The sequence below is a fragment of the Stegostoma tigrinum genome, chromosome 8, assembly GCF_030684315.1.
Source record: "Stegostoma tigrinum isolate sSteTig4 chromosome 8, sSteTig4.hap1, whole genome shotgun sequence".
In the NCBI taxonomy this organism is placed as follows: domain Eukaryota; kingdom Metazoa; phylum Chordata; class Chondrichthyes; order Orectolobiformes; family Stegostomatidae; genus Stegostoma; species Stegostoma tigrinum.
Window position 1 is genome coordinate 77,254,508 of NC_081361.1, and position 25,505 is coordinate 77,280,012.

Here is a 25,505-nt window from a genome sequence, read left to right on the forward strand (position 1 = left end):
TAGACAGGAGAAACCATTGTCAGATTTTTGCGTAACTATACATTTAATAGCTTTGTTGAATTAAATTCTTGAGCAGTAACTCTGTGTATCTGGCTGTTCTTGACTGAGGAGGATCGCTTGAGCTGTGAAATTATGTGGTTTGCAGGACCCAGTTCAGTCGAAGGTACTTCAAATGGCACGAACTTTGCTCCACTGAGGGTGGGTGGTGAAGAAGGATACAGCTAGGCTCACCACACCCAGAAGCAGATTTCATGTGGCTCAGTGTTAAGCATCTTTCCTTCTAATTCATGGATCCCTGAGGTCAGTAAATGTCAACAAGCCGATTGCCATGCATGGTGCAATATCACATTGGCTGTAATCACACAGCCTTGCAGCTTACAAGGAATATTGGTGCTAAGGTGGGGCAGGTTTAAAAGAGCTGCCTCGTATCTCTGGGGCTTCATTCTAGATATTTGGTTATATTTGTGGCCTTCTAGTTGTCACTCCTCACAGCTCAATCACAACCCCATCCATTCCCAATGGCCCCTCATAGCCTCCAAGCCAACTTGTCGTTCTTCCATGCCTAATCACTCAGTATACACTTCATACATAATCAATCAACCCAAAGTAACAGTGCCATGTCTGAAACTACTTGAGAAAAACAAAATCTTAGGGAAAGAACCAGTGTTCCTATTGACTTATAAAATGATCAAACAGACTGCTAGATATCAATAACAGAAAATAAACAGTGATACATTTACAAAAGAGATCAGTCAGAGACAAAATTTGCTTAGTTATAACTAATTTCATCCCCATAATGAGAAGTGCTGGCTGCTTTTTCATCCTTACCTGCAGTGCACAGTGATAGGTCCATCCTGTCCAAACTGTTCCTTAGTCTTATGTACTTGACCAATGAAATCAATGAATCCCTCTCCGGTTTTTGGCACTCCTTGTTCAGGCCAATCAGTGAATTGGAACTGCCGGATTGTTCGAGATTGACCATCCTACATTTGAAATTAAAAGTGTACATTTGAAAACTAATGTTGCCTAAATGGCGTTTTCATTGAAATTTGCTCTTACAATAGAGGAATGTCCCTCAAGAGGACACACATTAATGTACAAGAGTACAGCAAAATCCACAGTGAATTTAATTGCTACTTTAATTACTGATACACTTCTATGGTGATGAAGATAAAGAAACAGGGATAAAAAGTGTTCAAGGGCAATTCGGAATCAGTTAAAACCACAACCGTCTGCCACAATGTATTGTCACATGACTGCAAACCTTACTTTAACAGATCATTTTAAGGATCCCAATCTAATTTACATAGGAGTAGCCTATTTTGTTAGATCAAAAAATCTAAAAGTATAGAAAGAAGCAATTTGATCCATCATCTCTATCTATGCTGGCTTTTTAAAAGAGCTATCCAATTAGTGCCACTACTCATACATTCTTCTGTCATGGCCCTGCAAATATTTTCCTTTCAAAATGCATGGATCATATAGTATCTATAGTGATAGACAGATGTGTTGTCTCTTAGATCATTAAAGCTAATGCTGCTGATCTAAAAATGCATTTCCATAAGACCATAAGACATAGGAGTGGAAGTAAGGCCATTTGGCCCATCGAGTCCACTCCGCCATTTAAATCATGGCTGATGGGCATTTCAACTCCACTTCCCCGCACTCTCCCCAGAGCCCTTGATTCCTTGTGAGATCAAGAATTTATCAATCTCTACCTTGAAAGCATCTACTGTCCCAGCTTCTACTGCACTCCATGGCAATGAATTCCACAAGCCCACCACTCTCTGGCTGAAGAAATGTCTCCTCATTTCCATTTTAAATTTACCCCCTCTAATTCTAAGGCTGTGCCCACTGGTCCTAGTTTCCCTGCCTAACGGAAACAATTTCCCAGTGTCCACCCTTTCTAAGCCATACATCATCTTGTAAGTTTCTATTACATCTCCTCTCAACCTTCTAAACGCTAATGAGTACAATCCCAGGATCCTTAGCCGTTCATCATACGTTAAACCTACCACTCCAGGGATCATCTGTGTGAATCTCCGCTGGACATGCTCCAGGGCCAGTAAGTCCTTCCTGAGGTGTGGGGTCCAAAATTGGACACAGTATTCTAAATGGGGCCTAACTAGAGCTTTATAAAGTCTCAGAAGTACATCACTGCTTTTATATTCCAACCCTCTTGTGATAAACGACAACATTACATCGCTTTCTTAATTACGGACTCTACCTGCAAGTTAACTTTTAGAGAATCCTGGACCAACACTCCCACATCCCTTTGTACTTCTGCTTTATGAATTTTCTCACCATTTAGAAAATAATCCATGCCTGTATTCTTTCTTCCAAAGTGCAAAACCTCACATTTGTTCACGTTGAATTTCATCAACCATTTCCTGGACCACTCTCCTAAACTGTCTAAATCTTTCTGCAGCCTCCCCACCTCCTCACCACTACCTGCCTGTTCACCTATCTTCGTATCATTGGCAAACTTCGCCAGAATGCCCCCCAGTCCCTTCATCCAGATCATTAATATATAAAGTGAACAGCTGCAGGCCCAACACTGAACCCTGCGGGACACCACTCGTCACCAGTTGCCATTCCAAAAAAGAGCTCACCTCGAACACCATGGGCCCTCACTTGCTCAGCAGCCTCCCGTGAGGCACCTTAAAGGCCTTTTGGAAGTCTAGATAGATAACATCCACTGGGTTTCCCTGGTCTAACATGCTTATTACCTCTTCAAAGAATTCTAACAAGTTTGTCAGTCACAACCTCCCCTTACTAAATCCATGCTGACTTGTTCTAATCTGACACTGCGCTTCCAGGAATTTAGAAATCTCATCCTTAACAATGGATTCTAGAATTTTACCAACAACCGAGGTTAGGTTAATCGGCCTATAATTTTCTATCTTTTGCCTTCATCCTTCTTAAACAAAGGGGTTACAACAGCAATTTCCCAATCATCTGGGACTTTCTCAGACTCTAGTGACTTTTGAAAGATCACGACCAAAGCCTCCACTATTTCCTCAGCCACCTCCCTCAGAACTCTAGGATGTAGCCCATCGGGGCCAGGAAATTTGTCAATTTTTAGACTTTTTAGCTTTTCTAGCACTTTCTCTTTTGTAATGCCGACCATACTCAACTCTGCCCCCTGACTCTCCCTAATTGTTGGCATATTACTCATGTCTTCCACTGTGAAGACTGACACAAAGTACTTATTAAGTTCTTCAGCTATTTCCTTATCTCCCATCACTAGCCTTCCAGCATCAATTTGGAGCGGCCCAATGTCTACTTTTGTCTATCGTTTGTTTCTTATGTATTAAAAGAAACTTTTACTATCATTTCTAATATTACTAGCTAGCCTACCTTCATATTTGATCCTCTCCTTCTTTACTTCTCTCTTTGTTATCCTCTGTTTGTTTTTGTAGCCTTCCCAATCTTCTGATTTCCCAGTGCTCTTGGCCACTTTATAGGCTGTCTCTTTTTCTTTGATACATTTCCTGACTTCCTTTGTCAGCCATGGCTGTCTAATCCCACCCTAAATAATCTTTCTTTTCTTTGGGATGAACCTCTGTACTGTGTCCTCAATTACACCCAGAAACTCCTGCCATTGTTGCTCTACTGTCTTCTCCGCTAGGCTCTGCTTCCAGTCAATTTTCGTCAATTCCTCTCTCATGCCCCTGTAATTTCCATTTTTAACTGTAACACCATTACATCCGATTTTGCCTTCTCTCTTTCAAGCTGCAGACTGAACTCTATCATATTATGATCACTGCCTCCTAAGCGTTCCCTTATTTTAAGATCTTTTATAAAGTTAGGCTCATCACATAGCACTAAGTCCAGAATAGCCTGCTCCCTTATGGGCTCCATCACAAGCTGTCCCAAAAAGCCATCCTGCAAATATTCCATGAATTCCCTTTCTTTGGATCCACCGGCAACATTATTCACCCAGTCCACCTGTGTATTGAAGTCCCCCATGATCACCGTGACCTTGCCTTTCTGATATGCCCTATCTATTTCCCGGTGCATCTTGCGCCCCTGGTCCTGATCTCTGTTAGGAGGTCTGTACATAACTCCCATTATGGTTTTTCTGCCTTTGTGGATCCTCAACTCCACCCACATAGACTCCACATCCTCTGACCCTTTGTCATTCAGTGCCGTAGGTTTAATTTTATTCTTAACTAACAAGGCAACCCCACCCCCTCTGCCCACCTCCCTGTCTTTTCGATAAGTGGAGAATCCTTGGATGTTTAACTGCCAGTCCTGAACTCCCTGCAACCATGTCTCTGTGATGCCTACCACATCATAATCATTCAAGATGATTTGTGCTGTTAATTCATCTTTGTTGAGAATACCATTAGCATTAAGGCGCTTTACCTAAATGCTCATAGTATTTGCAACAAAGTTTCATTCTTATTTATTTTTATTCAAAAAAAATTGTGGTCCTTCCACATCACTGAGTCTGCAAGAGAAGGAAATAGTAAAAAAACTGAAGCAAATAGGGAGGAGTATAGTCTAATAAACAATTTCAAGACACTCAAATAGTAGCTTTTGGAGGCACCTTTGGGAAATACAGAGACAACACAAAGATGGGTGGTTGATAGTGAAGAGGTACAAGATCATATCTCTGGTTTGGTTGAGTTGGCAGGGGGGGAAGTGGCAAATGGAAATCTTTCCAGAGAAGTCTGAGGTTATGCATTTGGTTAAGACAAATAAAGCAAAGGAATGCACAATAAATGGAGGTTGTTGAGAGAGGTACAGACAGTGACAGACCTTGGAGTGCATGTGCATAGGTTCCTAAACATGGCAGGATAGATCAAAAAGGTGGTAAAGAAGGCATTATGAGATGCTTTCCTTGACTGGGTGTGATACTGAATGCAAGAGTAGGAATGGAATGCTGGAGCTATGTAAGACATTGGTCAGGCCACAGCTGAATTTCTGAGTACTGATCTGGTCACATTACACGATGAACAAAATTGCTCTACAGAGAGTACAGAACAGATTTACAGGTTGTTTTTCGTTAGGAACAGAGGAGGCTGAGTGGTGACTTAATTCGAGACATATGAAATAATGAGGGGCATGGATGCAGTGGAAAGGGAAGACCTACTTCCCAAATGCAAGGTCTATTGCCAGGTGGTACAGATTTAAGATGACTGGTACAAACATTATAGGGGACATGAGAAAAAAAATATTTTCACCTAGAGGGTGCTGAGATCTGGAATGTGCCACTCAACTTGGCTGTTGAGATGGAAACCCTCAACTCAGTCAAAAGGAGCTTGGATCTGCAGCTGAAGCTACATGGTTACAGCTACAGTGCTCATGAGCAGGCACTCGTTTATTTGCCTGGCAGAATAACTGGCACTGAATGACCTATTTTTATGCTGTAGGTTTTCTATGGTTCCAGTACAAACCTCAAGAAAACAAGTTGAATCACTATGAGGCCATCATTTTGCTACATGATAATCCAGTTATTCATAATACCACCAGCACCACGACTATGGTCTCAATGCCAGTTTCAAATGTAAAGCAAGTTTCCATGGTCCAAGAATACAACTAAGCTATTTCAACAGTAAGTAACATTTATGCCTTTTGTAAATGAGCTGCAGACCACAAAATGTTGGCAGTAAAAATTCACATTTGAAGATGTTACATCACTGAGACAATAAAGTGAAACACATAAACCTTGACGTTTTACACTGATTTTTCACCCTGTGTTGGGAATAAAATATTCTGATCATTGTATATTAATTTTGACAATTATGTAATAAAACAAAAATCAAAATATTCCTGATGCTGGAAATTTGAAATAAAAGCAAAAAATTCTTGGCTGACTGAATGTCGATAACAATAAAAAAGATTTGATGATTATCAAAAAAATTCATCACATGACTTGAAATTATTGATGTGACATGTACAACATCTTTGATCATGATTCTTGACTGAACAGAGATGAGACAACTTGCAATTCTCTTTTAGCTTTTGGAGCCATTGTGTGAATTCTCAGTGCAATAAAGGAATCAAAAACAGGTTTTTTAAAAATTCATTGGATGTAGGTATTGCCATCAAGGCCTGCATCTATTGCCCAAAGTAACTCTGCGGTCACCATAACTGATAACATGTTTTTAAACTGAATTTAAATCCATCAACCCGAGTGATGGGTTCTGTACTCCACACAGCAAATACATGACACAGTGACACTTTAGAAGTTACCATTCATTCACTTAGCAAACACAACAAGCATACTGAAATTTAATCTGAAAGCCCATGTTACAACAAAGTTAGAAAGGGTGAACTGATTCCTATCATTGTTCTATTCTTCCACTCGACATAAACATTGTTTGAATTTAAAAACGGAGTGGATAATTTCCAATTATATATTAGACTGTATGATGCACAGTACTAGAACCAAAGACAACCAGATTCCTTAAGTTGACAAGTAAAAAGCTAATTTATTGCAAAAAATAACTTCACTTGAGCAAGGATGCAATAATTATTGAGATTTGTTTAAAAATTGCAATTATGTCCAACTATGCTTCTTGAAAAATAACAAAAAATACTCCTCCAGGCATGGGGGGAAAATATGACACTGCAGAGTTTTGTATGTACTATGGCAAAAAAATGTTAACTTGAGAAAAAAGGAATATGTACACTGCCCTAAATGTTACTCTGCAACCAAAGTAACTTTCTGCTTAGGCCATGGCACTGAGGTTTCTTCCTGGATCAATTCTAAATGGTTGATTTCTTTTTCTGGGGACAGTGGTGTAGATGAACTTCTCCTTTGACAGCTTGCCGTGGTGAGGTTTTCTGGTGCATTTTCAACTCACAAGAATCGATGAGTGGGGTCTCAGAGAAAAAGGAGGGCTCAAGCTTCTTTTCCCTCGGCAATTTCTCCCTGATTGTGTTCAAAACCCAATAGAATTTTTACCCACAAACTGGTTCATAGGACACTCAGTTAAAGCATTGTAAACTCAGCAACAGCATCCCCTCTAACTTTTTCTTCAACTGCATTGACCTCCTAGGTCAGTATGTAGCAGCAACGTCTGGAACCGTAAGTCAGTGAGCTTAGAGGGAATGTTGCTTAGTGACTCCATTTAAGTAGCTTGTGTTTTTTGCAAACACAACATACTTAGATGCCATTGTCAGTCGATGTCCTTTGCTTTGAAAAGAGTTCTTTTGAAAAGTTTGAGATATATATAAATCTGGCTAAGCATGTTTTAAATTAATATTTCAGATAACACATCTCCATTACATTTCCACGATTGGAGAAAAGAAACCTTCAGAATACTAATGGCGACTTTGAAAATTCAAGTTCTAATCACCATCAATTTTTAATAGTTGCTTATTACATATTGTAAAGATAACTCATTTATGAGATAGTAGGAATTGCCAATGCTGGAGAATCTGAGATAACAAGGTGTAGAGCTGGATGAACACAGCAGGCCAAGTAGCATCAGAGGAGCAGGAAAGCTGACTTTTCAGGTCTGGACCCTTCTTCAGACTCTGGCATACATATCAGCAAAGCCATGAGAGTGTAACTTAACAAAAGCAGATGGGATCAGCAGAATTCATACCTCAGCATTAACGTAAATCAGTACTGATTCTTAATCCGTTGGTTTAACTCCGTACAGGATGTTTAGGTAAACAGCAAAGCCCAATTGTCACTCATTCCTTCATTGTTGGGTTTAATTTCATCATTAAGTTCATTTTCCAAACTCCAATGTCTCCCATGCAATTCATAAACACATCCTTACAATTCGCTTGGGTTATAAATGATGTTTTGTGAGGCGCTTGCTTGCCATGGATTTTCGCTGCTTTTACGGTCCAGATCTGATCTTCCATACACTTCATCTCATCTTTCTTTTTCTCCAGATTGTATTTTTAGCCATTCCTGTACTTTCCCAGCTTCCGTCCTTTGTGGGGTTGTGGGGGTGATAGAAGAAGTTTTTTGCTTTGAGTACAGACTTACTGACAAGCCTGTAGTCAGCCAACTATTTGCTTGGTGGCCTTTGGAAATGTTTTGGTTCCTTCACATGTGTATTTATGGAGCTATGGAGTGACTTTTTAAATTCTTTATCTGTACTATGTCTCCGACGTTTTCACAGATGGTCTCAACTTTAATTGCTGGCATCCAGCAGTTTAAGATAACTTGTGTGTGACTGTCAAACTTGATCAAAGTTTGCTTGGCTATATGGAGATTTTGAGATTTCTGCCTACAAGCTCCGAGCACAGCTCATAAACACTGACAATTTTTTTGGCCATCTCGTATTCCGTGAGTGTCTCCTCAAAAAGTGTGGCTTAAATTGCATGGGCTTTGCTGGTTAACCTGTTGTGTATTAGCGGAATCCAATTTTCAGTAGGCAATCCTGACAGCAGTTTACATCCCATACCATGCGCAAGTCAAGAGTGACATGATGAAACATACACCGCTACAAAGGAGCTTGAGAAGAAATACCTATAGGCCTTGTTCATTGTAGCAGGTGACTTCAACCAGGCAAACCTCAAGCGTGTGCTACCAAGATACAACCAACATGTTTCCTGTTCCACCAGAGGCCCAAACACCTCGGACCATTAAAGACACCTACTACTCCATTTCCCACCCATGCTTTGGTAAATCAGATCATAAGGCAGTCCTCCTCCCAGCTTACAAGCCAAAACTGAAGCATAAGGATCTGATACAGAAAGTCATACAGTGCAGTTCTGAGATAATTAATGAGCTCCCTCATGAGTACCTGGAGTTGGTGGACTGGTCCACATTCAAGAACTCGGTGGCCAACCCAACTGAGTATGCCATCACAGACTTCATCAGTGTGTGCTGAAAGCTGCATGCCAAAAGAAGTTAAACCGAGTGTTCCCCAAATGGAAACAACAAATGAGCTGGAAGATCCAATCCCTACTGAAGTCCAGGTCTGAGGCATTCAAGTCAGGTGACGCTGACCTATTCAGGAAAGCTAGGTACAATCTTTGCAAAGCCACCAGGGATGCCCAGCGACAAAACCAGATAAAACTAGAGTTTCAGACAAACCAGACGCACACTTGTCAACTGTGGTAAGGTTTACATGATACAACAGGCTACAAAGCAAAGTCGAGTGGAATTGCTGACAACAATGCATTCCTCCCCAGTGAGCTCAATGCTCACTTTAAATGGAAGGTCAGTGAAACAATGTCACCTGCCCCAACAGCCTCAGGTGCACCCACACCCACAGTCACCATTGCAGATACCAAATTTGTCTTCTTGAGGGTGAACCCTGGAAAGAGACTGGCCTGGATGGAATGCCCGGCTGAGGACTCAGATCATGTGTGGTCCAGCTGGCAGAATATTTGCATATATCTTTAACCTCCCCTTACAATGATGTGAGGTTCCCACCTGCTTCAAGAAGATCACTGTCATCCTGATGCCAAAGGAAAATTAGGCAATATGCCTTAATGAATACTGCCCGGTAGCTCTGACATCCATCATTATGAAGTGCTTTGTGGGGTTAGTAATGTGTTATAAAGCATAGATCGATCCTCCCCTCTGAGAACTAAAACTGAAACACCCAAAGAGGAGCACCCTGCTCTATAATCTGTAACAGAACTGTGAACAGTGGCATAACCTGCGTTTCAGCAACTTATAGTGGTTAAGACCGTAAGACCATAAGACATAGGAGTAGAAGCAAGGCCATTCAGCCCATCAAGTCCACTCCGCCATTTAAATCATGGCTGATGGGCATGTCAACACCACTTCCCTGTACTCTTCCCGTAGCCCTTGATTCCTTTTGAGATCAAGAATTTGTCGATCTCTGCCTTGAAGGCATCCAACGTCCCGGCCTCCACTGCACTCCGTGGCAATGAATTCCACAAGCCCACCACTCTCTGGCTGAAGAAATGTCGTCTCATTGCAGTTTTAAATTTACCCCCTCTAATTTTAAGGCTGTGCCCACGGGTCCTAGTCTCCCCGCCTAACGGAAACAACTTCCTAGCGTCCACCCCTTCTAAACCATACATTATCTTGTAAGTTTCTATTAGGTCTCCCCTCAACCTTCTAAACTCTAATGAGTACAATCCCGGGATCCTTAGCTGTTCATCATACGTTAAACCTACCATTCCAGGGATCATCCGTGTGAATCTCCGCTGGACACGCTCCAGGGCTAGTATGTCCTTCCTGAGGTGTGGGGCCCAAAATTGGACACAGTATTCTAAATGGGGCCTAACTAGAGCCTTATGAAGCCTCAGAAGCACATCGCTGCTTTTATATTCCAACCCTCTTGAGGTAAACGACAACATTACATTCGCTTTCTTAATTACGGACTCTATCTGCAAGTTAACCTTTAGAGAATCCTGGACCAACACTCCCAGATCCCTTTGCACTTCTGATTTGCGAATTTTCTCACCATTTAGAAAATAGTCCACGCCTGCATTCTTTTTTCCAAAGTGCAAAACCTCACATTTACTCACATTGAATTTCATCAGCCATTTCCTGGACCACTCTCCTAAACTGTCTAAATCTTTCTGCAGCCTCCCCACCTCCTCAGTACTACCTGCCTGTCCACTTATCTTCATATCATCGGCAAACTTCCCCAGAATGCCCCCAGTCCCTTCATCCAGATCATTAATGTATAAGGTGAACAGCTGCGATAGGGTTAAATAAAACAAATCCCTGACACTCATTTTACAATGAACAAGTAATAATTTATTTATCTAACTCTTACAGTGAACAAATTAATTAAAGACAAAAAAACGGCAGATGCTGGATTTCAAGGTAGACAAACAGAAGGCTGGAAGAACGCAACAAGCTAGACAGCTTCTGGAGGAAAGGAGAAGTCAGCATTTTGGGTATTATCCATCTTCAGGAAGAGGGGTAATATCCAAAATGTTAACTTCTCCTGTCCTCCAGGTGCTACCTAGCTTGCTATTTTCAATCAAATTAATTAAACTATTCACAAACTGAATAAATCCCTTCTCACTACAAACTATATCGAATGAAGCAAGGTTCTAATGGTAATCTGTTTTTTGATGATACTTTCTCTAAGGGACTCGTCACAGTTGCAGAAAGGATGTTTGGGGACTCGTCAACTGAGGTAGTATGGGCTGAGCTTAGAAACAGGAAAGGAGAGCTCACCCTGTTGGGAGTTTTCTATAGGCCTCCAAATAGTTCCAGAGATATAGAGGAAAGGATAGCAAAGATGATTCTCGATAGGAGTGAGAGAAACAGGGTAGTTGTCATGGGGGATTTCACCTTTCCAAATATTGACTGGGAACGCTATAGTTCGAGTATTATAGATGGTCAGTTTTTGTCCAGTGTATGCAAGAGGGCTTCCTGACACAGTATGTAGATAGGCCAACAAGGGGCGAAGCCACATTAGATTTGGTACTGGGTAATGAGCCTGGCCAGGTGTTAAATTTGGAAGTAGGTGAGCACTTTGGTGATAGCGATCATAATTCTGTTATGTTTACTTTAGTGATGGAAAGGGATAGGTGTATACCACTGGGCAAGAGTTATAGCTGGGGGAAAGGCAATTACGATGAGATTAGGCAAGATTTAGGGAGCATAGGATGGGGAAGGAAACTGCAGGGGATGGGCACATTGGAAATGTGGAGCTTATTCAAGGAAAAGCTCCTGTGCGTCCTAGATAAGTATGCACCTCTCAGGCAGGGAGGAAGCTGTAGAGTGCGGGAGCTGTGGTTTACAAAGGAGGTGGAATCTCTGGTCAAGAGGAAGAAGAAGGCTTATGTTAGGATGAGATGTGAAGGCTGAGTTAGGGCACTTGAGGGCTACGAGGTAGCCAGGAAAGACCTAAAGAGAGAGCTCAGAAGAGCCAGGAGGAGGCATGAGAAGTTGTTGGCGGATAGGATCAGGGTAAACCCTAAGGCTTTCTATAGGTATTTAAGGAATAAAAGAATGACAAAAGTAAGATTAGGCTCAATCAAGGATAGTAGTGGGAAGTTGTGTGTGGAGTCAGAGGAGATGGGGGAAGCACTAAATGAATATTTTTCAACAGTATTCACTTGAGAAAACGACAATGTCGTCGAGGAGAATACTGAGATACAGGCTACTAGACGAGGTGGGATTGAGGTTCACAAGGAAGAGGTATTAGAAATCCTACAGAGGGTGAAGATAGATAAGTCCCCTGGGCCGGATGGGATTTATCCTCGGATCCTCTGGGAAGCCAGGGAGGAGATTGCCGAGCCTTTGGCATTGATCTTTAACTCATCGTTGTCTACAGGAATAGTGCCAGACGACTGGAGGATAGCAAATGTGGTTCCCCTGTTCAAGAAGGGGAATAGAGACAACCCTGGTAATTATAGACCAGTGAGCCTTACCTCAGTTGTTGGTAAAGTGTTGGAAAAGGTTATAAGGGATAGGATTTATAATCACCTAGAAAATAATAATTTGATTAGGGATAGTCAGCATGGTTTTGTGAAGGGAAGGTCGTGCTTCACAAATCTTATTGAGTTCTTTGAGAAGGTGACCAAACAGGTAGATGAGAGTAAACTGGTTGATGTGGTGTATATGGATTTCAACAAGGCGTTCGATAAGGTTCCCCACAGTAGGCTATTGTAAAAAATGCGGAGGAGTGGGATTGTGGGAGATATAGCAGTTTGGATCAGAAATTGGCTTGCTGAAAGAAGACAGAGGGTGGTAGTTGATGGGAAATGTTCATCCTGGAGACCAGTTACTTGTGGTGTACCGCAAGGGTCGGTGTTGGGTCCACTGCTGTTTGTCATTTTTATAAATGACCTGGATGAGGGCGTAGAAGGATGGGTTAGTAAATTTGCAGAAAACACTAAGGTCGGTGGAGTTGTGGATAGTGACGAAGGATGCTGTAGGTTGCAGAGAGACATGGATAAGCTGCAGAGCTGGGCTGAGAGGTGGCAAATGGAGTTTAATGCAGACAAGTGTGATGCGATGCACTTTGGTAGGAGTAACCGGAATGCAAAGTACAGGGCTAATGGTAAGATTCTTAGTAGTGTAGATGAGCAGAGAGATCTCGGTGTCCATGTACACAGATCCTTGAAAGTTGCCACCCAGGTTGACAGGGCTGTTAAGAAGGCATACAGTGTCTTAGCTTTTATTAATAGAGGGATTGAGTTCCGGAACCAAGAAGTTATGGTGAAGCTATACAAAACTCTGGTGCGGCCGCACTTGGAGTATTGTGTACAGTTCTGGTCACCGCATTATAAGAAGGATGTGGAAGCTTTGGAAAGGGTGCAGAGGAGATTTACTAGGATGTTGCCTGGTATGGAGGGAAGGTCTTATGAGGAAAGGCTGAGGGACTTGAGGCTGTTTTCGTTAGAGAGAAGAAGGTTGAGAGGTGACAATTGAAACATATAAAATAATCAGAGGGTTAGATAGGGTGGATAGGGAGAGCCTTTTTACTAGGATGGTGACGGCGAGCACGAGGGGACATAGCTTTAAATTGAGGGATGAAAGATATAGGACAGATGTCAGAGGTAGTTTCTTCACTCAGAGTAGTAAGGGAATGGAACGCTTTGCCTGCAACGGTAGTAGAATCACCAACTTTGGGTACATTTAAGTCGTCACTGGATAAGCATATGGACGTACATGGAATAGTGTAGGTTAGATGGGCTTGAGATCGGTTTGACAGGTCGGCACAACATTGAGGGCTAAAGGGCCTGCACTGTGCTGTTATGTTCTATGTTCTATGTTCTATGTTCATTACTAGGAGAACTTGTGAAAGCCAGCGATTCTCTCATGAGAGCTGTTAACTCTGGCAGATGGCAGTTAGTTCTCCTGTCTTTGCCCAACTGACCCTTCTTTTATATCCTGGATGACCTATCAATATTTCTCACAATGGGCCTGGATCCTATGTTGTCAAAACCATCAGATTTAAAATTAATTGGGTTTTTGTTATCTAAATGCCTGGTTCAAATTGATTGGCTAAATTCAAAACATGTTGTCTTGACAACAAAACAAAACTGCTGCTTGGCCTTTCTCACAGCCTTTTGATACAAATATTTCAGTTCAGGCGCTCTCTCTATTTGCAGACTTTCGAGCTGCTCACAGACAATTTTTTTTAAATCTCTAAGTATAGAAAAAAAGTATCATCTTTTAAAGGAACCACACAATATTTTCACCCCTAACATTTTACAAACACCAAATTCTAACTTCCTGCCTCCCAACACACAAGTACTCTACCCTACTTTGCAACAAATGGCACACATCAACTCCAGCCTCCCAGATTGCCTTGTTCCACTACAAGTTGCCTACCATCACAATAGGTCTATGGCAGATGCCATCTTCCTGGCTCTACAGTCATCCCTGGCACATCTGAATAACAAGAATACCTAGGTCAGACTCCTATTTATTGACTTAAGTTCTGCCTTCGAAACCATAATTCACAACAAAACGCATCTCCAAATTTCATGCCCTAGGACTGTGCACCCTCTTCTGGAACTAGACCTTTGACTTCCTGACCCAGAAAGTCAGTAAGGATAGGTGACAATACCTCTTCCATAATAATCTTAAAAAACAATGTCCTACAAGGCATCGTATTCAGCCCTTTACTTTACTCCTTACATGCTGTGTGGCCAAATTCAGATTTAACTCCATTTACTAATTTACTGATGACACCATCGTGGGTTGGATCTCAAACAATGAGGAGATAGAGTACAGGAGATGGTGTAAATACAACAATCTCTCTCTCAATGTCAGCAAAATGAAAGAGCTGGTTTTTGACTTCAGGAAGCAGAGTGAGGACATGCCCCTATCTGTATCAATGGTGCTGAGGTGGAGGTGGTTAAGAGCTTCAAGTTCCTAGGTGTAGATATCACCAACAACCTGTCTTGGTCCATCTAGGTCAATGCTACTGTCAAGAAAGCACACCAACATCTCTACTTCCTTAAAAGACTAAGGAAATTCGGCATGTCCACAACGGGTCATACAAATTTTTATTGATGCACCATAGAAGGCATCCTATCGAGATGCATCACAACTTGGTATGGTAACAACTCTCCCTGAGACTGCAACAAATTACAGAGTTGTGAAAGCAGCCCCGTCCAGCATGAAAACCAGCCTTCCTTCCATCGACTCCATCTACACTTCCTGCTGCCTTGGTAGAGTAGACAACATAATCAAAGATCCCTCCCACCCTGGTTATATTCTCTTCCCCCCTGTTCCACTGAGCAGAAGATACAGAAGTTTGAAACCATGTACCAACAGATTTAAGAAAAGCTTCTTCCCCACTTATCAGTCTTATGAACAGACGTCTCATATATTAAGAGTTGATTTTTCTCTGCACCTCCTCTAACTGGAACACTGTATTCTGCATTCTGTTCTAGTACAGTGATATACTTACATAGGTAATAATTTGTCCAGTTAGCATGCAAAACAATACATTTCACTGCATCTCGGTACACATAATAATAAAAAATAAAATTAAATTAAATCAAATCAGCCATTTAATTTCTTCTGCAATTTTCTCAAATTAAATGAAAAGTCTACATTCCTCTCCAAATTGTGGGATTGTTCAGGCAAATTTAAACAGCTGTGCAACTGGCCCTAAGTTGAGGCAAGTCTCTCCCCATCGCTACTTTTAGTCCGCATTCAGGAGCCATCGCATGAGGTTTCACAGCAATCCTTGCCTCTCAGTTCAACTGAAATATTTATTCCTTTCTTCTCTCTTGCATTTCCACTTAATCCCATCTTTCTCTCCATCTTGTCTTACTCTCTTGGAAATACTCTTTCTCACTCAAGATATATATAAAATCTAGCCAATGACGTTCTAAATTAATACTTTACATTACATATTCATCGCAGTGGATCACATTGTTAGAGGTCTGTACACAGTAAGAACATTAAGGAGTATTGATATGACTCATATTTTACACTTACCCTGGCATCTGTTACTTTGAACTCCCGCAGAATATACTGTGGCATACTGTATTCAGCCATTGGATCTACCACAAAATACTGATACCGAGCAGAGCGTTCTGCTGGCCAGTACTGGTGGCACTTTTCCTGATGAAAACGAAAGAATGAATCAGCATCATTCAGCATAACATATATATGCTCTAAACAGTAAAATAAAAGCAAAATATTGTGGATGCTGGAAGTTCTTGAGTTCTCCCCTTCTTTAGAACCAATCAAAGTGTAATTAGACTCTGTTAACTCTGTTTCTCTATCCACCAATATTGTCAAATCTGTTGAGTTTTTCAAGCATTTTCAGGTTTTGTTTAATCTCTAAATAGGTGACACCACACAATTTATTGCTCCCAAAGCTGGTTCAATTTCATCTCTTGCACAATAAGATTAGAAGTGCACTGGTATCTACGGTCCACTTGACCCTTAAGGTATCAGGATACAGGAACTGTGGCTAAGGAGGCACATGGTACACTTGCTTTTATTACCCGAGGCATAGAGTTTAAGAGCAGGGAGGTTTTGCTGGAATTATATAAAGTGTTGGTTAGGCCACAGTTAGTGTACTGTGTGCAGTTCTAGAATCCACATTAAAGGAGGGATGTAATAGCATTGGGGAAGGTACAGAGGAGATTTACCAGGTTGTTGCCTGTGCTGGAGAGGTTCCATTATAAAGGGAAATTAGACTGACTGGGTTTGCTATCCACAGGGCAAAGAAGATTGAGAGGAGACATGAGGAAGATATATAAAATTATTAGGGGCAGAGATAGGGTAGACAGGAAGAAATTTTTCTCCTTGATGGAGGGGTCAGTGACCAGGGGGTATAGATTTATGCTTAGGGACAGAAGTCTTAGAGGAGACATGAGGAAAAACCCTTTTCACCCAGACGGTGATGGGAATCTGGAACTCACTGCCTGCAAGGGTTATAGAGGCTGAAACCCTCATTTCAGAATAATTTAGATATGCACTTTCAATGCCAAGGCATTCTCAGCTAATGGACTAACAGCTGAAAAATGGGATTAGCAGAGTTGGGTAGTTGTTTTTGATCTGCGCTTATATAGTGGGCCAAAAGGCCCTTCTCTGTGCTGTCGATCTGTATGACTCATTCTTGTTCAAAGAAGTGTTACAATTTGGCCACACACATTTAGTGTCAGATGGCTCTAAATTTTAATACTATATTTTTGTTTTCTTTCTTCACCACCCCCACCCAAAAAAAAGTTATTGTCAAGTTCAATCCTGAGACTTATACTACTATTCACATGATTAGAAACAAAGTATCTTCGCTAGTAAGCAGTGAATGATTTTCATTGTAGATAGTTTTATTGTGCAGTTGGGAGCCCAAAGGTAAATTGTTACTTACTCGACCCATCTCCCTCAGTTTTGTGAGCATTACTACAATTGTGGAATTGTGCTCCCATAGCATACGCCAGAAATCTTCTGTGGTCTCTGCCAGCGGTCCCTGTGTAGCAATATAAGCCTTCTGTTGCCTGTTCATCGAGGAAACATAGGTAGATTTAAAAACACATATTTCTTCATCCCAGGTGTTATTTAAAAACTAGCAGAGTGTGCACATTTCTGGTGAAATTAATAACTTTACTGGCACTTTATTTAAATCCCCCACCCCTTGCCTTTCTATCCTCCCTATGCTTTCCCTTTTATGCCACGCACAAACCATTCCTTTCGTCACATCATCCTTCATCCCAACCTTCCGCTTAAACCATCCCTTCCCCCTCATGCTATCTCACCCCCCATTTCATAGCTCCATTGCCATTCCCCCTAAATGCAGTTTGTCCTGCATGTTACCCTCTTCCATTTCTTTTGGATTGATTTGTGTTCGATGAAGCTGTTCTATCAAACTTGCGGTCTTCACCTGTCTGCATTGTATCAGCTGTTATAAAATATTTGGATGCTGAATGTACTCATGAATGCCCACTCAATAAACCCATCAACAGATTCACTCTTAAACCAACTAATCAGAAGTGTCTGAGCAAGCAAAAAACTGCAGTTGTTAAGGTAGATGGATGAGTGAGGAATTTACTCCTTCCAGCACGTGGTCTGACTTTGCCCACAGGAGACGAGAATGTAATGGTCTAGACATTAACTTGTAAAATAATCTAACTAAGATGAATGAAGCAATAAAAGGAAACTTTAATGTAAAGCTTTTTATGATTGGAAAAGATTTGCATATAGTAATTGAAAAATTTTCAGATTTTTTCTGAAGATCTGGATTTATTTACAACGTAATTTAAAGAATATAAGGTGAAAGTTTCCCCAATCTGATCAAATAAAATTACCCAAAAAGTCCAAAAGATTAGTCAAACAAGACTGAACTTTATTAGTTTAAGATAAATACATATGATACCCTACTAACTAGGATTACTAGTTCTGCCATTTAACATCAGTGACAAAGAGGAGAACTAGCTGACATGTATAATTAAACGTAAGTTTTTAAATTATACTATGTAATGATTGCTAAACAGGGTGTCAAGGTGACATTCATATCTAGTTAAAATGACTTATGCAATGGAAGTTACAGAATTCAACCAAAATAAATTTAAAAAACTGCAGAAAACACAACAGCCTAAAACGAATACCTGAAAAGAACCGGCTTCCTGTTCTTGGTCTCTTGATCAGTAGGTTTCAGGGTTTCTGTTTCCATGAAACTTTCAGACAGTCATTTCAAGATCCCTACAACTATCTGGGTAGGGGCTGGTTAGCTCAGTTGGCTGGAGGTTTGGTTGTGATGCAGAGGGATGCCAACAGCTGGGATTCAACTTCCACACTGCAGAAGTTACCATATAGGCCCCACCTTCTCAACCTCATCCCTCACTTATGGCATAAAGATCCTCAAGTTAGATCACCACTAGTCATCTCTGTAACGAGAGAGCAGCCCAGTGGTCATCTGAAACTGTTGTGACTTTATCTTTGTCTTACCATCTGGGTGAAATAATAATTCTTCAACTTCCCTCTACCAATTACTCTGAATCATTAAGGCTCCCCACAGTCTCCTCTGTTCTAAACAGAACAAGGCAAAGTTATTCACTATTTCCTCTTGGCCTAAGTTCCCTATTCCTGCAGCAACATCCTTGTAAATTGCTTCTGCAAACTTTGATGCTGTGGTCTAGTGCTTTCACAACTCTTTTACCCTCGATATTGGCTAGTTATGAATCCCATATGTCTTCTTGACCATCTTTCTATTTGTCTAATAACACTCCATCAAATATTAGATACTATGTGCCAGCCTAAATCTGGATATTGTCCAGGTCTTGTTGCATTTAGATGTGGACCGTTTCAGCATCTGAAACATCATGAATGGTGAATATTGTCCAACTGTCAGTGAATATATGCACTTTTAATTTTCTGATAAAGTAACTGGAGATGGTTTGCCGTGACAGTGCGTTGAGAAACAGCTTAGACATTTCCTGGAGCCGAGAGGACTGTCCTCCAACAACCATGACCGTCTTCGTTTTTGACAGGTATGACTCCAGAAAGTGGACACTTTTCCTCTTAATTCCCACCGATGCACCAGGGAGGCAACATAACATTCTGGAGTCACTGTTGCAGCCATGGAAATCCTGCTATCTCCACTACATATCCCCTGCCACTCTTGCTTTCTTGATTTTCCTCTATCCTTTTCCACATATGAACTACCATGGTCTTAGCTCTGTCTGTACTTTTGCATTGTTTTCACTGGTATTCAGAACAGAATAACAGTCACAGAATGAGATTCAGAAAGGGGGCCTTCACCAAGGGACTACTCAAAAATGGTCTATTAGGAAGCTTCTGAACTCTAAACATGAATTCAAAAGTTCTGTAGCAGTTAACATTTATTGCATACGGTTGTTCAGGGCTCAAGCTGTATCCTGGATTTGCTATGTGCGTTGAAAGTTGCATTCCGTGGGACTGATGTGACCTATCATCCCTCTATAAGCTTACTGACTTGGTTATATCAACTTTCAATCAATGGTCCACTCTGAGTAATTAGGATTGTTATTAGAGTTGAAGTGAAGGCAAAATTGATTGAAAGAATGGATCTAAAAGCACCTTGTCATCAAAGATACTGCACACAAAATATTGTATTTGTGAGTATCTTGGTAGGCCTGAGCAGATTCCCAATCACAGCAAGTGAACTGTCTTGCACAGCTCCTCTGCGGGTGATTGCTAAGTCATAAATCGGAGTTGTTGTTCAGTCGGAGCAGATAGAACATAGAAAAGTACAGCACAGTACAGGCCCTTCAGCCCACAATGTTGTGCCGTGGAATGTTCCTAATCCAAAAACAAAATAACCTAACCTACATTCCCCTCAATTCACTGCTGTCCATGTGCATGTCCAGCAGTCGCTTAAATGTCACTAATGACTCCACTTCCACGACTACCACTGGCAAATTATTCAATGCGGTAACAACTCTCTGGGTGAAGAACCTCCCTCTGATGTCTCCTGTCTACCTTCCTCCTAACACCTTAAAACTATGACCCCTCATGGCAGTCAATCCTGCCCTGGGGAAAGTCTCTGGCTATCGACTCTATCCATGCCTCTCATTACCTTGTACACCTCGATCAGGTCACCTCTCTTCCTCCTTCTCTCCAGAGAGAAAAGTCTGAGCTCAGTCAACCTCTCCTCGTAAAACAAACCCTCCAGTCCAGGCAGCATCCTGGTAAACCTCCTTTGCACCCTCTCCAAAGCCTCCACATCTTTCCTTTATAGGGCGACCAGAACTGGACACAATATTCCAAGTGTGGTCTCACCAGGGTTTTGTAGAGCTGCAGCAAAACCTCGCGGCTCTTAAACTCGATCACCCTGTTAATGAAAACCAAAACACCGCTTGCTTTCTTAACAAACTTATCCACTTGGGTGGCAACTTTGAGGGAGCTATGCACTTGAACACCAAGATCCCGCTGTTCCTCCACACTGCCGAGAATCCTGCCTTTAATCCAATATTCAGCATTTTAGTTTGACCTTCCAAAATGCATCACCTCGCATTTATCTCCATGGTTGAACTCCATCTGCCATTTCTCAGCCCAGGTCTGCATACTGTCAATGTCTCGCTGAAGCCTGCAATAGCCCTTGATACTATCAACGGCACCTCTAACCTTTGTGTCATCAGCAAACATACTAACCCACCCCATAACCTCCTCATCCAAGTCATTTATAAAAACTACAAAGAGCAGAGGCCCACGAACAGAGCCCTGCGGGTTACCACGCAGCACTGACCTCCAGGCAGAATACTTACCATCTACAACCACTCTCTGCCTCCTGTCAGCCAACCAATTCTGAATCCAGACAGCCAAATCACCCTGTATCCCATTCCTTCTGACTTTATGAATGAGCCTGCCGTGGGGAACCTTATCAAATGCCTTGCTGAAGTCCACGTACACCACATACACTGCTCCACCCTCAGCAACCCGTCTCGTGACCTCCTCAAAGAACGCAATAAGATTTGTGAGGCATGACCTGCCCCTCACAAAGCCATGCTGACTCCCTTTAATCACGCTATGCTTTTCCAAATAGTCATAAATCCTGTCCCTCAGAATTCTTTCCAAAACCTTGCTGACCACAGACGTAAGACTGACTGGTCTGTAATTTCCAGGGATTTCCCTATTCCCTTTCTTTAAAAGAGGAACAATATTTGCCTCCCTCCAATCTTCCGGTACGACTCCCGTGGAGAGTGAGGAAGCAAAGATCTTCGCCAGCGGCTTAGCAACCTCCTACCTCGCTTCCTGGAACAACCTAGGATAAATCTGGTCTGGCCCTGGGGACTTATCAATCTTAATGTTCGCTAAAATTTCCAGCACATCAACTTCCTCAATCTCGATCTGTTCAAGCCTGTTTTCCTCCTCCTCAAAGTTCTCACTCACAACAAGGTCCCTTTCCTTAGTGAAAACCGAAGCAAAAAACTCATTTCGGGCTTCCCCTATCTGCTCAGACTCCACACACAAGTTCCCTTCGCTACCCCGATCGACCCTACCTTCTCCCTGATCATTCTTATTCCTCATGTATGAGTAAGATGCCTTCGGGTTCTCCCTAATCTTTGCTGCCAAGCCTTTTTCGATCCCCCTTCTGGCCTTCCTCAGTCCACTTTTGAGCTCCTTCCGAGCAAGCCTGTAATACTCTAAAGCTGTGCTAGACCATTGCTTCCTCCACCTTACATAAGCTGCCTTTTTCTTTTTGACTAGAAGCACCTCTGTTCCTGTCATCCAAGGCTCCTTAATCTTATCCCTTCTTATCTGTCTCAGAGGAACAAATTTATGCATCACTCGCAACAACTGCTCCTTAAACAGTCTCCACATGTCTATTGCTCCCAATCTGTACTTCCCAACTCCTGCCTGATAGCATCATAGTTTCCTTTTCCCCAGTTAAATATCTTCCCCTGGTAACTGCTCCTTTCCCTTTCAGATGGCTGCACCTCCTGTGACAATCTACCCAATTTAGAGATTGTTGGGTGAATAATCTCATAGCAGAGTGGCACGGTGGCTCAGTGGTTAGCATTGCTGCCTCATAGCTTCAGGAACCTGGGTTCAGTTCGATCCTTAGGTGACTGTCTGTATGGAATTTGTACATTCTCTCTGTATCTGTGTGGATTTCGCCTGGGTGCTCTGGTTTCCTCCCCAAGTCCAAAGATGTGCACAGGTGAATTGGCCATGCTAAATTGCCCACAGTGTTCAGGAACATGTAGATTAGATGGGTTATAAGTGGATGGGTCTGGGTGTGTTGCTCCGAGGGTCAGTGTGGACTTGTTGGGCTGAAAGGCCTGTTTCCACACTGCAGGGATTCTCTGATCTATGATGACCTAGCAACATCTCACCATCAAATACTATTCTTGATTAACGAAGCAGTCAATAGTTATCAAACGTAGTAGGGAATATGGGGTCACACCATTCAGCCATGATGTTATTGAGAGAGTAGGCTAGTAGGTTTGAAAGGCCTAATCCTGCTCCTGGTTGATATCTGTATGACAGGACAATGTCAGTTATAAGATGCAGAAAGGAGCTTTAATATTATGTTAAAACAGGGTGCAGAGCTGGATGAACACAGCAGGTCAAGCAGCATTAGAGGAGCAGGAAAGCTGATGTTTCGGGCCTAGAACCTTCTGAAGAGGGGTCTAGGCCCAAAATGTCAGCCTTCCTGCTCCTCTGATGCTGCTTAGCCTGGTGTGTTCATCCAGCTCTGCACCTTGTTATCTCAGATTCTCCAGCATCTGCAGTTCCTACTATCTCTTTAATATTATGTTTTTCTTCATTGAAAAGAGATCTGATGAAGAAAACTGTTGAACTTAGAAATGAGTTTCAAGAAACATTTTCACGCAAGTGATCAGAGCTTGAACCTCAGGTTACAGCTGCTTACTACAGGACCCAACTAACAAGGCCATTAAAATGATATACTTTTGTTGAGTTTTTTTTGGCTATTGTTCCTTTAAATACTGTCTCAGCGTAAAAGAATTAATAGAAAATAACTATTCACACAATAAGTTTTCTTTGTCCTCTTGAAACAAAATCTTCTCTGAGTGACTATCTTAAAATAACCCTTCCAAGAACAAAGTCTTAGATTAGAAACTGTGAACTGTATCTACTGTTAAGTATGTGTTGATATACCGACACTAACAACCATTCTACACTTTTCAATCAATGATATTTATTTTTAAATACATCAGTCCAACTGCAGTTGTAACATTCATAATTTTGGTATCTGGTGGTCATGAAAAGTGCAACAACACATAGGTCATTCTCTTTTTTTTCTGTGTACAACGGTATACTATCCTTTCATCCAAACAAGCACTGCTGTATTCACTCAACAATCTCTCCATTGGGTGGAGTCTCATAGCAACTTTGTCTACAGTGGGATTTGTGGCAGAATTGTATGAGATGTCCAGCAAGGTTGATATCGATGTTGGGAGCATCTAGCTGTGATCTTTTATGCTTCTGCTGACTGGTGAGGTGTGTTTCTCACTAGGCAGTAATGAGCAATAAGGTTAGGGTTAGTTCTAGGATTAGGGTTAACCCTTAAAGTTAACCCTATTGCCAATACTGGGCTATTATAGCTTGTTCAGTACCTCATTAATATCACAACTCACTTCATTAATATTCAGCTTCCTGTCTTATTAAATATGCCAAACAAGCTGTGTATTGAGAAACCTTGGCATGGAAATCACAGCAGGGACACAGCGACGTCAGTTCGCCGCTGGCTGCAAACAGTTCATGGGCACCAGCTTCAAGCATGTATTCTTCATTGACGTTGGCATCCGACACTTGCCAACTTTAACGAACATCATGATACCTGTTTCATAGACTTGTAGGATGTACAAAATTATGTTGCAGGGTGCACTAGAAACTAGCACTGAAAGGCTGCAGAGAGGACACTCTGCACATTTGAACAATCATTCATGGATTGCACGGTTGCATCTCAAGGCTGCTTGCCCGCTCTCTTAACACCTACCTACATGTTTGCAGCATCTATGCCTTCCCTCATCTTGCCTGCCATGCCAATTAGAGCGAGTGTTGAGTTAAAGTCAAGCTCTTTCGCATAGGCACTCAGTCAAGCTGTAAATGATGTTTGTCAGTAAGAATCTGTCTGGGCATCAGGAGCAACTTGATGTACAGCACACCAAGATGCCAGTTTAACAACTACAGCATGTTCCATCTGCCTGCATGTAAACACACTACACATATATTCATCCAAATGACCACGTTGGAATCTGGATACAGGCCAGTTTTTGGGCCAATCAATGAGGGGTTGCTGCTGTCATTCAGAGATTCTTAGGACCGTCAGTCAGGGGCACCGTTCACATGCAGTCTAGGAGCTTAGCAACGGTCAGTTATCAGCTTGGGATGCTGATCATTAAGGGACATGTCTGACTGCAGACCTGAAAGCTGCCCATTATGATCCAAGTACTGCATGGCATAGAATCACAGAATCCTTAGACAGCGCAAGCAGGTCATCGGGCTTATCGAGTCCATAACAGCCCTCTGAAGAGCATACCACCCAGACCCACCCTGTCTACCCTATCCCTGTAACCCTGCATTTCTCACTGCTAATCTGACAAGCCTGCACACAATGGACACTTTAGCATGGCCAATCCACCTAACCTGCACATCTTTGGACTGTGGGAGGAAACTAGAGCACCTGGAAAATAACCACGCAGACACAGGAGAATCTGCAAAATCCACACAGACAATTTCCTGAGGGTGGAATTGAATCCAGGTCCCTGGTGCTGTGAAACAACAGTGCTAACCACTGACCAACATGTCATCCACACAGTGGCCTTTTGACAGTCTTACCTTGTACCTTAATGCTTGCTTAATATTTTCTGAGACTTCAGCTTTAACAAAAGCTTTTCTGCCTGCATGCAGTACATTCAAATGCTGTGCAAAATCTAGAACTAACTGTAGCTCCAAACTAAGTGCTGATGTTTTATTAACTAATGGAACATGAGGATTTCTATACGGACTACCACCAACAAATTCTTAGTATATACAGCCATTGGTAGTGCAGATCTGCCAAAATTTTGTAACAAATTTTTATATTACTGCATGATTCCTTTCACACAGCCATGCTAAGATTGCTTTCTGATGCTGTATTCCTAACTATTATATTTGTATTCACACTTATATTTCTGAAGTCATCATTAGCAAATTCCTGCCATCATCTGTAAAGAATTTT

At 41.8% G+C, this 25,505-nt stretch overlaps 1 protein-coding gene across 18 annotated transcripts in view; it reads right to left on the minus strand.

Moving 5' to 3' along the window:
- Positions 1-25,505, minus strand: part of ptprfa (protein tyrosine phosphatase receptor type Fa) — a 491,915-nt gene that overhangs the window by 7,335 nt on the left and 459,075 nt on the right. For all 18 annotated transcript variants that reach the window (XM_059648016.1, XM_059648015.1, XM_059648014.1 and 15 more), the window contains 3 exons: positions 17,211-17,337; positions 15,827-15,952; positions 829-983 (listed from right to left, as the gene is read on the minus strand). In XM_059648016.1, the coding sequence (XP_059503999.1) occupies positions 829-983; positions 15,827-15,952; positions 17,211-17,337 (408 nt within the window). The remainder of the gene's footprint in view (positions 1-828; positions 984-15,826; positions 15,953-17,210; positions 17,338-25,505) is intronic.